At 36.1% G+C, this 12,720-nt stretch overlaps 1 protein-coding gene across 1 annotated transcript in view; it reads right to left on the bottom strand.

The window, feature by feature from the left end:
- Positions 1-12,720, bottom strand: part of LOC148886723 (rap guanine nucleotide exchange factor 6-like) — a 67,315-nt gene that overhangs the window by 13,582 nt on the left and 41,013 nt on the right. The window contains 13 exon segments of the mRNA XM_089016728.1: positions 291-414; positions 1,550-1,582; positions 1,585-1,760; positions 1,841-2,227; positions 4,049-4,289; positions 4,478-4,492; positions 4,619-4,776; positions 6,578-6,821; positions 7,877-7,985; positions 8,061-8,264; positions 8,332-8,439; positions 9,692-9,856; positions 11,939-12,091. Coding sequence (XP_088872854.1) covers positions 291-414; positions 1,550-1,582; positions 1,585-1,760; positions 1,841-2,227; positions 4,049-4,289; positions 4,478-4,492; positions 4,619-4,776; positions 6,578-6,821; positions 7,877-7,985; positions 8,061-8,264; positions 8,332-8,439; positions 9,692-9,856; positions 11,939-12,091 — 2,117 coding nt within the window.

The following is a 12,720-nucleotide window of genomic DNA, read 5'->3' as shown; positions in this document are numbered from 1 at the left end:
AATACATGGACAAAAGTATTGGGATACTTTATGATGAGAAAACAAGTAAAGTGGTGAGCTAAGCATCCCAATACTTTTGCCGACATGTCCATTCCTCTCTTGTAGTACACCAAGAGGATCTGTAGGGGGCAGTGACGCTTGTCCACGGCAGACCCGCACATGCTGTGATTGTGTGACAAGTAGTGGATGAATTGGGAGGGGGGCAGGAAGGGGCGGGGCTTGGGGCGTGATCAATATGTGCATTAAGAAATGCACCCCAAATCCGACATGATAGAACAAAAATGGCTGACCGTTGTCGAAACATCAGGGCGGGGTCCATGTTGGCCGACGTCATCCGGACCACGTGTCGGATCTCCTTGGCGATCATCCGCAGCTTCTCGAAGTTCACCAGGCCGTCCACCAGCGAGTCGTTGCCTGGTGGGACACAAAAGTGGGACGTGGTATTGATTTTTTATAATAATAATAATAATAATAATAATAATAATAATAATAATAATAATAAAAATAATAATAATAATAATAATAATAATACATTTCATTGATAAGCGCCTTTCAAAACTCTCAAGGTCACTTTACAGTCACAGGATTAAGTTTTTCTGTGGGTGAGCAGCGGCAGCCATATGCGCCAGTGTTCACTCAAGCAGGAATAACACAAATAGACAGAAAGTTAGCTAGCTAGCTAATAGATAACTAATCGCTAGATAGGTAATATATAGCAAATAGATAGATAGATAACTAGATAGCTAATCGGTAGCAACACGAGCCAGCGTTCATTCAAATATATAGAAAGTCAGCTAGCTAACTAATAGATAATTGATAGCTAGCTAGATAGCTAATAGATAGCTAGATAGATATCTAATCGATAGCAAATAGGTAGAAATGATAAAATATGATGAAGCAGGGACTGTCTGACTATACAGCATTGTTTTATATATTTATATTTATTTATAATAATAATAAATAATAATAATAATAATAAATTTCATTTACAAACGCCTTTCAAAACTCTCAAGGTCACTTTACAGTCACAGGATCCGTTTTTCTGTGGGTGTGCAGCGGCAGCCACACGCGCCAGCGTTCACTCAACCGGGAATAACTCAAATAGATCAAGTTACCTAGTTAGCTAATAGATAATTAATAGCTAGCTAGCTAGCTAGTTAGACGGCTAATCCATAGCAAATAGATAGCTAGCTAGGTAGCCAGCAACGGTGACCCCGTTCAACCGGGAATAACTCAAATAGATCAAGTTACCTAGTTAGCCAATAGATAAATAATATATAGCTAACTAGCTACTTAGACAGCTAATCTATAGCAAATAGATAGCTAGCTAGGTAGCCGGCAACGTTGAACCCGTTCAACCGGGAATAACTCAAATAGATCAAGTTAGCTAGCTCGCTAATAGAAGACTAATAGATAGCTAGATAGCTAGCTAGTTAGATAGCTAAGAGATAGCAAATAGATGTATGTATTTAGGTAGCTATATAACTATTAGCCAAGTATTAGCTAGCTTGCATATTTGACATATTTGAAACCGACCAAACAAGCGCACCTTCATGGAGGAACGTCAGGTCCTTCTTGACCACGGGAAGAGCGGGATGACGGGCGGCTGCATGCTCTGTCCGCTAAGGACGTTGCGGTACTTGGCCATGTTGCGCGAAGGGTCAAAAACGTCCTGCAGGTCGCCGAAAAGTTTCTCGTACTTGCTAGGTAGCTTCTCCCACGAGCTGCGCAGGCGAGCCACCGGCGCTAAGTTCAAACCGCTAAAATGGGAGAGAAATGGTTGAGGGTGATGTTCTAGATAGTTCTCCGTCCGTCCGTCCGTCCGTCAGTCACTTCCTACCTTATAATGGCGAACATGGAGTTGAAGTTCTTGCACTCTTGGCAGTGCAAGGCGATTTTGACAAAGTGCTTGACGGTCTTCATCCTCTTGAGGGTGTTGGGTTCCTTCAGGATCTCGGTAGCCACCCAGAAGGTCTCCTGGTTGATGACTTCCTCAAAGCGCTTAAGATGGCCGCCGCCCGACCCCGCAGAGTCCAGTTTGAAGAGGTCGTCCACGTACTCGGTGGATTCGATGTTCCTGAAGAGTTCAAAGTCACGCATGGAGAGTTGGGCGGCCACCTCCATGGTGCTGAGTTGGAGAAGGGAGATGTGACTCTCGCGAAGTAGATCCTGGGCGTCCTCGTCGGAACATAATGTCTCTGTGTCCATGTTGTTTTTCAGGTAGTACCTGTAGGTGGCGCAAAAGACGGGTTATGAAGGATTTCACTGCAGGGGAAAAGAAAAGGTCATTTGGCCAACACAAGTGAAAATGAAATCCATGCATTTGCGCTCTTCATTTAAAATAACAGCAAAATTGGTTGGGCTGTCATTGCTTGTTTGGATACAATAAAATAAAGTACAATAAAGTACAATAAAATAAAATCAAATAATTATAAAATAAAATAATAATGAATGAAAGAAATAAAAAAATATATTGAAACAAATACATCATACATAGATTTATAGTAAATAAATAAGTTATTAAATAAAATAAAATTAAAAAAAAATAAATACAATAAAAGAATAATAAGAAATAAAAACAAATACAGAAATAAAGAGATGGTTAAAGTGAAAAAATAAAATAATTATACAATAAAATAAAACAATAAATAAAACAAAAAAGAAATAAAACGAAATATGGAAATAAATAGATGGATATAGTAAAGAAATAATTATAAAATAAAATAACAAAAATACAATAATAAATGAAAGAAATAAAAATAAATATGGAAATAAATAGATGGATGAAGTAAATAAATAAAATAAAATAAATAAAAATAAATACAGAAATAAACAGATGGATAAAGAAATCAAATAAAATAATTATTAACGAAAAATAAATGAAAGGAATAAAAATAAATATGGAAATAAATAGATGGACAATGTAATTAGATAAAATAATAATAATAAATGAAAGTAATAAAAATAAATACAGAAATAAAAGGATGGATAAAGCAAATCAATAAAATAATTATAAAATAAAAATAAATGAAAGATATAAAAATACGGAAATAAATAGATGTGTAACGCAAGTAAATAAAATAATAAAAATAAAGGACAGAAATTAAAATAAACACAGAAATAAATGGATGGATAAAGCAAGTAAATAAAATAATTATAAAATAAAACTAAACAAAATACATAAAAATAAATACGAAAATAAATAGATTGATAACATTAATAAATAAAATAATAAAATACAATGAAATAATAATAAATAAAAGAAATAAAAATAGATTGAAATAGATGGATAAAGTCAATAAATAATTATTAAATACATAAAAATAACCCAAAAAATAAAATAAAAATATGGAAACAAATAGACACATAGATTGATAAAGTCAACAAACAAACAATACATAACTGAACAACAAAATAAATAACTAAACAACAAAATTAATAAATACATAAATAAATAAATAAATAAATACATAAATACATAAATAAATAAAACTAACATTGGCACAGAGAAGGGAAAATAACTTCACAAAGTGGTGAAGCAGAACCGTATGAGTCACTGGGACTGAGGCCAAGATGTGTGTGTGTGTGTGTGTGTGTGTGTGTGTGTGTGTGTGTGTGTGTGTGTGTGTGTGTGTGTGTGTGTGTGTGTGTGTGTGTGTGTGTGTGTGTGTGTGTGTGTGTGTGTGTGTGTGTGTGTGTGTGTGTGTGTGTGTGTGTGTGTGTGTGTGTGTGTGTGTGTGTGTCACAGTTCAAGCTACACTTGGTTACCCCGTTGAGCGCTTTGGCAGGTAAAAACATGTCAGCCTGTCTGTTTGATGGCACCCCAACTGAACCCGCTGCCTCTCAATACAAATACAGTAAAGTCTCGTTATATCGATATTCAAGGGAGTCCGAAAAAATATCGATATAACCGGGACTATCGATATATCCGACCCTGTTTGCATGTAATTTTCTCCGTGCGTGCATAGAAATAGTATCGATATAACCGGGACTATCGATATATCCGATATCGATATAACGAGACTTTACTGTACATTGGAAATCTTACCTGCCGTTGAGCTGAATACGGTCAGCCAGCTTGGAGAGCTGATCGGGTAAGCGGCGTTGTTTGATGACTCCCTCCGGGCTGACGGACACCTCGCACAGCGAGAAGTTCTCGGCGGCCGGCGTCAATCCGAACTCATTGACGGCGTGCGCCACCACGTCCTTGGCGGTGGTGTCCTTGCTAATGATGACGTAGCAGCTCTGCTGGTCCGCTTTAAACACGCGAATCACCTGGTCCGGGATATCTGCGGAGGGACGTTTAGAGGACATGCGACCAATCAGATTTTAGATCTTTTTTTTTGGGTCCCATTCCTTGAAAATTTGACCCTTGCGTACGTCAACAACCGCGATCGTTTTCAGACGGAAGCGCATGCAGAACGCGACTGTTTAGAAGCCACACGTGGTCAGAACATAGTCAAGCGTCCATACTCACAGTACAGTCCCAGTGCTGGACCAGCAAATTGAGAGAAGGATGACAGAGCAGAAAATAACGTGAGAGGAAAGTAGAAAGAGGATAAAAAGAGCGCAACGTGGTTGAAATCGGTGCGCCTGGTGGTGGTGGTGGTCCTCTTACCTGCCGGGTTGGAGAAGTCCAGGACGCTGGTGGCGGGTTGGAGGAGGTCCGGGCTACTTGACGACAGGCTACCCGGGATGGGCATGATGGCTACGCTATGCCGACATTGTTTGGTACCCACGATGCTGTCGTCCTGCGATTGACCCATGCCGCCGTCGCTGAGGAGAAAACCGACGAGCGTGATGAGCGAAATGTAATTAAAAAAAAAATATTTGGGACAGTTTGTATGCTGAAAATGTCCACAGTCATTAAGGAAAATGTTCCATTATATGCAAAAGTTGCATTCAGATGCCAGAGATATGATACACAGCGCTATGGCTAACACAGCGCTATGGCTAACGCAATGTTATGGCTACAGATGAATTTACAATGAATTCAGCTTTGTAATAAGCGACAGAGAATTGAACTGCTTTTGCGCGAGTGTGTGTGTGTGTTCTTGAATTGATGACATTGTGAGGACCAGGATGAGTTTTTAACAGAGTGAGGATATTTCTACGAAGTGGGGTTATATTTGCTTGGTCCTCAGTTTGAAACCCTCTAAATCAACTTTGAAGTGTACACAAAAGGTACCCTGTACTTTTCCACTAAGGTCCCCAGAATGAGTAAATTTTTCGCCAAAGGTTTGCACACGTTTTGCTGTGTGTATATTTTTGTATTCGTGACATTGTGAGGACTGGCATCAGTTTTTAAACCAACAGTGAGGACATTTCAATGAAGTGAGGACTTTTTTGATTGGTACTCACTTTGAAAACAGCTAAATCAAAGCCTAAGTGTACAAAAAGGCACCTTGTACTTTTCTACAAAGGTCCCCAGGATTAAAAGTTGAGATTTTTTATTTTTTTTTACCAGAAGCTCACACACTTTTTGCTGTATGTGTGCTGTATGTTCTTGTATGCATGTGGTTGTGAGGACCAGTATATATTTTTTCAAATGTATTTATTTTTTTTAAACCGACAGAGTGAAGACATTTTTGATTGGTTCTCGCTTCAATACCTTCTATATCAAATCTGAAGTGCACGAAAAAAGTGTACTTTTCCCCAAAGGTCCCCAGAATGACTGAAAGTTGAGATTTTTTGCCAGAAATTCAAGCACTTTTCGCTGTGTGTGTGTGTGTGTGTGTGTGTGTGTGTGTGTGTGTGTGTTCTTGTAATAAGACATTGTGAGGACCTGCATTAGTTTTTTTTAAGCAATAGACTAAAGACATATCTACGAAGTGTGTGTGTGTGTGTGTATGTGTGTGTGGATGTTCTTGTAATAAGACATTGTGAGGACCTGCATTAGTTTTTTTTAAAACCAATAGACTGAAGACATATCTACGAAGCGAGTGTGTGTGAGTGTGTACTGAACAAGTCGCCTTACCCAAATAGGCCCCTGAAGCAGAAAAGCAAGGGGGAGGAAAGAAACACAAAATTTTAAAATTCAACTGAAAGCCAACAGAAAAGAGAGGAGAGCAGCACTGCTAAATTCAGGGAAAACAGCACAGCAAGGGTGACAATGAGCGTGCGTGCGTGAAGTACACGAGTGTAACAGAGAGGACACGTGAATGCTAAAAAAGTTAGCTAGCTCCTCCACACATGAAGATTATTGAGGAACTGTTTGACCTCATCCGAAATACAAAAGTCACGCTAAGTCAGCACATAACAGGCGAGGAATCTTGAATGTTTTTTTTTATTAATTAAAAGCAGACATATGATTGTAGATAAGTAGTTGTGCCTGCCCGCCCAACAAGTGTGAAATCAAGTACTCAAGTCGATATTTTGATCTCTCAAAATGCACCCGTAAGCAATCAATCGGTGAGAACGTTTAATTTGGCATGTCAGTGATGAAGTGCTGCCTCCACAAGTGAAAATAAAATCCATGCATTTGCCGTCTTTATTTGTGCTGAGTTGTTTTTTTTTTTATTTTGGACCTTTTTTTCCCTTCTCATTAGCAACCAGATTAGCTCAGCGCGAACCTTACCTGAAGGGTTTGGGTGGTAGGATGCTGAAACGCGTCTTTTCCAGCATCTTGCGGATTTTGTTGCGGCCGCCGGATACCGTGTTGGCTTTCATTTTGCGCGTGGCTTTGTGGTCGGTGGTGAACTCCATGTTGCCGGGCAGATCAGGGATTGAAAAGCGATTGCCCTTTTTCTCCTGGATTTTGGGAAGGTGAGGACCACCGTTCTTCTTCTCGTGGACGATCCGGCTCAGAAGTTCTTTAAAGACTGTAACGGCAAATTGATGGACGGCACAGTGTTATTTATATTTCTACACAGCCATTTATTTATTTATATCTATGTATTTATTGATGTAATTATTTATATATTGTTGTATTTTTGTATTTATGTAATTATTTCTGTATGTATTTGTGTATTTTTGTATTGTACTTATGCATTTATGTATTTATCATTTTTATATGTGTATTTATGTAATTATTTATCTATGTATTTATGTATTTATTTATGTAATTATTTATGTATTTTTGTATTGTACATTTATGCATTTATAATTTATTTATCATCTATATTTATTTATGCATTTATTTATGTATTTATTTATGTATTTTTGTATTTATGTAATTATTTGTGTATTTTTGTATTGTACTTATGCATTTATGTATTTATCATTTTTATATGTGTATTTATGTATTTATTTATCTATGTATTTATTTATGTATTTTTGTATTTATGTAATTCTTTATGTAATTATTTATGTAATTATTTATGTATTTTTGTAATTATTTATGTATTTTTGTATTGTACTTATGCATTTATGTATTTATCATTTATTTATCTTCTATATTTATTTATTTATTTGTGTATTTATCTATGTAATTATTTATGTATTTTTGTCTTTATTTATGTATTTATGTAATTTTTTGTGTATTTATTTATGTATTTATTTATGTATTCATGTCATAACTTTGCTGCTGTGTTACTTCCAGGTAGAGTGAACACTGGCGCGAATGGCTGCCGCTGCTCACCAGCACACACAAAAAAAATCCGGTGACTGTAAAGTGTCCTTGAGAGTTTTGCAAGGCGCTTAGAAATTAAATGTATTATTATTATTATTATTCACACAAATATATATATATATATTTTTTATTTCACAATAAATTAATAAAGAAAAATATCCTTGCATGTTTCATAGGAGAGCTACATTTATCGGACAGAGTGACTGAAATTTAGTTACAAGAAGGCTTTTGTATGCACTTGAAATGTAATGTATTATTATTATTATTATTATTATTATTATTATTATTATTATTGATATCACCCACCAAATATGTTGGTCTTGACCGTGAGAGACAAATGTGTGTTGTTCCTCAAAATATCCACAGCTTTGGAGAAAGAAATGTTCTCAAAGTTCTGCCCGTTGATCTCCATGATCTAAAAAGGCAGCCATTTTGTGAGCAACTCATGAATTTTTTTGGAGGCCATTTTGTTTTTTTATTTGCATCTCACCTGGTCTCCGCGTTTGAGTCCCGCCTCGGCCGCCTTGCTGCCGTCCTCCACCGACTCGACGAAGATGCCGAAGCCGCGCTCGCTGCCGCCCTGGACGCTGAAGTAAAGCGGCGATTCGCGCGAGGCTTTTTGAAGCGTGATCTGCCGCCATTTTGCTTTGGCGGCGCAGGCGATGTTGAGGAGGCGCAGGTGGCCTTTCATTTTCTATCAGGGAAAAAAAATAAGAATAAATAAAAATAAATAGACGGCGAGGAGGCGGGAAGGGTCTTACGGCGGCCTCCAGCAGCTTCTCAAATTCTTCCAGGAAGCGTGTCATGGATGTGTCGCCCTCAAAGTCGTTGAAGTGGTTGTTGACCCACAGCAGCACGATACGGGTCACCTGAAAAGGAATTTTTAATATTTATTTAAAATGTACATATATTTATTATAAATCATAAAAAAATAATGATAGCTAGACAGATAGCTAGCTATCTAGACAGCGAGCGAGCTATCTAGAAAGCTAGCTAGGAAGATAGCTAGCTCACTAGAGAGCAAGCTAGACAGATAGCTAGCTATCTAGACAGATTGCTATACAGATAGCTAGCTATCAAGACAGATAGCTAGACAGATCGCTAGCTATCTACACAGATAGCTAGAAAGATAGCTAGCTATCTACACAGATAGCTAAACAGATAGCTAGCTATCTACACAGATAGCTAAACGGATAGCTAGCGATCTAGACAGAAAGCTAGCTATCTACACAGATAGCTAGCCAGCTAGCTAGCTATCTAGAGAGCTAGCTAGACAGATAGCTAGATGGTAGTTAGCTATCTAGACAGATAGCTAGCTATCCAGATAGCTAGACAACTAACAGCTAGCTAGCTAGCTAGTTAGATAGCTAGCTAGATAGATATTTTTTTGAGGAAATTCCTCAATATTATATTTCTTTCACACCTGTTAATGTTTTCAATTTGTACCCACATTAATTCAAAAATGCCATAAAACGTATTTTTCATCCTGGGGTTGCTACACAAAATGGCCAGCAGTGAAAAAAATGAAAAAGCATTTTAGATTCCGCAAAGGTCAATTAAAAAATATATAAAACATAAAAAAACACATAATCAATATTCTATGTAAGGCTTTTTTACGAAATGTTGGAAAGTATTCAGAAAAAAAAACTTAACACCACTCTTAAAATTCAACGGAACGTCCCACAGTGACAAAGCAAAAACACCTCTTTTGCTAAATCATTAAAAAAAACTCCACCAACACAATTCTCAACACCCATTTCCTTTTATCATATTTTTTTCTTTTGATAGCTAACACCCAAAATTGATTAAACGTATTTTTTTTCATTCAAATAACACACAGGATGACCCAACTTTTATTTTGAAGAAATATTTACTAATATGACTTTGCTACGAAACCTCCGCTGTGCTAGCTTGCAGGCTAAACGATTGACAGAAATGTGGACTATAATCCTCCCCCCAAAGCACCTAGCGTACAAGGCTAACGTTTATAAATCTTGTCAATACTTATCAATCGAAAACACGTGAATTTAACACAATGCAGGTGGAAAAAAGTGCTTTATTTTTATTTTTATTCCTCTTCAAAGAACAAATAATGTGACTCAATATTACTCGCACACTGACCGTATCTCTGAGGGTGTCCATCTGGAACCAGTCCAGTAGCTTGCTGCCCACCTCCAGGGGACTGGACACGAAGGTGCGGTATGTAAGCAGGAAGTCTTCGATGTAGGTGGGGTCCACTACAGAGGGCTCCTCCACCAGATGCATGATCAGGCGTTCGGGGGTCCCCTGAAAGTGGGATTGTCAGAGTGTGGAATGTTGAAAAAACACCCGGTAATATGTCAATAAAGTTTTTTTTTTTAACTCATTCGCTGCCATTCCTGAATTTGTTTGTTTTTTCTTGCAAGAAGTGGCGACAAAGCGCTGGTCAGACCTCTGGCAATGTTTTTCCTTTCACAAAGTTTTTCCCTTTGTTTCCCCATGTTAGCGCTTTGTTCCAGCTTTAGCTGTTGTTAAAAAGCTATATTAATCAATATGTATTTTATTTTGTACCGCGACCCCCATTTCAAACTTAGATAACTCCAGACCCATATAACTTAGGAATTCACTCTTTTTTTCTGATGAAAGAAAGGTTTCTTACATTGAATTGCATATTTATGTAGTCCTAAAACTCAATATTCTGTGTGTCCTGCAATTTGAGTGAAAATGACAAAAACCCTGGCACTGGAGTGGACACATTTTTACATTATCGTCTGGCAGTGAATGGGTTAACGGCTTGCCTTGGCTTAAGATTTCAATACATGACAGATTTGTAAACATTATTTGATATAATAATTGTAATAATAATAATAATAATAATAATAATAATAATAATAATAAGATAATAACAATTTTACTACTACTACTACTACTACTATAATAATAATAATAATAACAATAATAACAACAACAACAATAATAATAATAACATTGATAATAATGATAATGAGAATAATACTGATAACAATGAGAATAATACTGATAATAATAATAATAATAATAATAATAATAATAATAATAATAATAATAATAATAAAGATAATAATACTGAAATAACAATAATAACAATAATAACAACAATAATAATAATAATAATAATAATAATAATAATAATAATAATAATAATAATAATGATATTAATATTAACATTAATATTAATTATAATAATACTGATAATACTACTACTACTACTAATAACAATAATAACAACAATAACAACATTAATAATAATAATGATAATAATGATAATGAGAATAATACTGATAACAATGACAATAATGCTGATAACAATAATAACAATAACAATAATAATAATAAAGATAATAATACTGATAATAATAATGATAATAATACTGATACTACTACGACTACTACTAATAACAATAACAACAATAATAATAATAACAATAATAATAATAATAATAATAATAATAATAATAATAATAATAATAATAATAATAATAATAATACATTAAAGTAACATTAATATTAATTATAATAATACTGATAATACTACTACTACTACTAATAACAATAATAACAACAATAACAACATTAATAATAATAATAATAATAATAATGATAATAATGATAATGAGAATAATACTGATAACAATGACAATAATGCTGATAACAATAATAACAATAACAATAATAATAATAAAGATAATAATACGGTTATATAATGATATTTTGATACTACTACGACTACCTAATAACAATATCAATAATAACGATAATAATAATAATAATAATAATAATAATAATATAATAATAATAATAATACTGATTAATATAATAATAATAATAATAATAATAAAAGCCCGCGAAAGGGTAAAAACAAGTTTCTTGTTCGACTAAAATGTTCTGGAAGGAAACTATTCTTTTTTTGTGCGAGGAAGCGAAAGTAGCAAAGCACATCCTGTCTTTAAAAAAAGAACAAAAGGGAAGAGCGCAAAAAATATATAAATAAAAAAAAGTCCAAAACACCCCCCAATCGACTCCTCTACACTGGATGCGTTTCGGGATCGTTAAGACCCATTACACGATCAATACCAGACTCACCCCAGAGAGCGTCAGAGATAAAAAAAAAAAAAAGATCAAAAGGGGGCCTTGGCGGACAACGGGAGTGCTAAACGTTTCCCTCTAAGTTAGCAACAAAGAGCGCTGAGCTGGCACAGTTCGATCGCCGATAGGCTGGAGAGACGCTAATTAGCCGCTTGGCGCTATGAGCCTAGCCTAGCGACTCTTCATAGTCCATCAGTGAGCAAAGGTGAACTTTAACCACATTTGCAACAATTCAAAATTGGGGTTGTCGCTAAGCTAACGTACCTTGATGACGATGTGTCCCTTACGGGTTCCGCTTCGATCCAGTTCTCGGTGCTCCTTGACCATGACGATCTCACCCTTCTCTTCCACCTTGTGCGTGTTTTTTTCCACGTGGTTGAGGATGCGCCAGTAGTCCTCCTGTGCGATGCAGACCAACTGCGGGCGGCAGGTACGAAACGTTTAGCGCTAAAGGCGTCGCGCATGGTGACCCTACGCGACGTTCTGGTTTACCCCATTGAGGAGAAAAAAATGTCAAAAAAAAGCTTCCCTTTTGACTAAAAGCAACTTCGCCGACTTCCTCAAGGTCTGACGACAGGAAGTGGGCGTCCAGTGCATGGAGTGACTTTAGCCATTTAGCTTACCGTATTTTCCGGGGTATAAGTAGTAATAATAATAATAATAATAATAATAATAATAATAATACATTTGATTTTCCAAGCGCCTTTCAAAACTCTCAAGGTCACTATACAGTCCCAGGATAGTTTTTTTCTGCGGGTGAGCAGCGGCAGCCACACGCGCCAGCGTTCACTCAACCCGGAATAACTCAAATAGATAGAAAGTTAGCTAGCTAGCTAATAGATAACTAAAAGATAGCTAGCTAGCTAGTAAGATAGCAAACTTTGTTCCTCAAAAAGTAAGTATAAGTATGGTTGTAACTGGGGTATAAGACGCACCCCCAATGAATAGTGTATTTTCAAACTTTTTCCATATATGAGGTACACTGGAGTATAAGACGCACCCTCAATGAATGGTGTATTTTCAAATGTTTTCCATATACAGGTAAC

The sequence above is a fragment of the Hippocampus bargibanti genome, linkage group LG16 (assembly GCF_051943395.1).
Source record: "Hippocampus bargibanti isolate YZ-2025 linkage group LG16, ASM5194339v1, whole genome shotgun sequence".
Classification (NCBI taxonomy): Eukaryota; Metazoa; Chordata; class Actinopteri; order Syngnathiformes; family Syngnathidae; genus Hippocampus; species Hippocampus bargibanti.
This window is presented reverse-complemented; position numbering and strand designations above follow the sequence as displayed.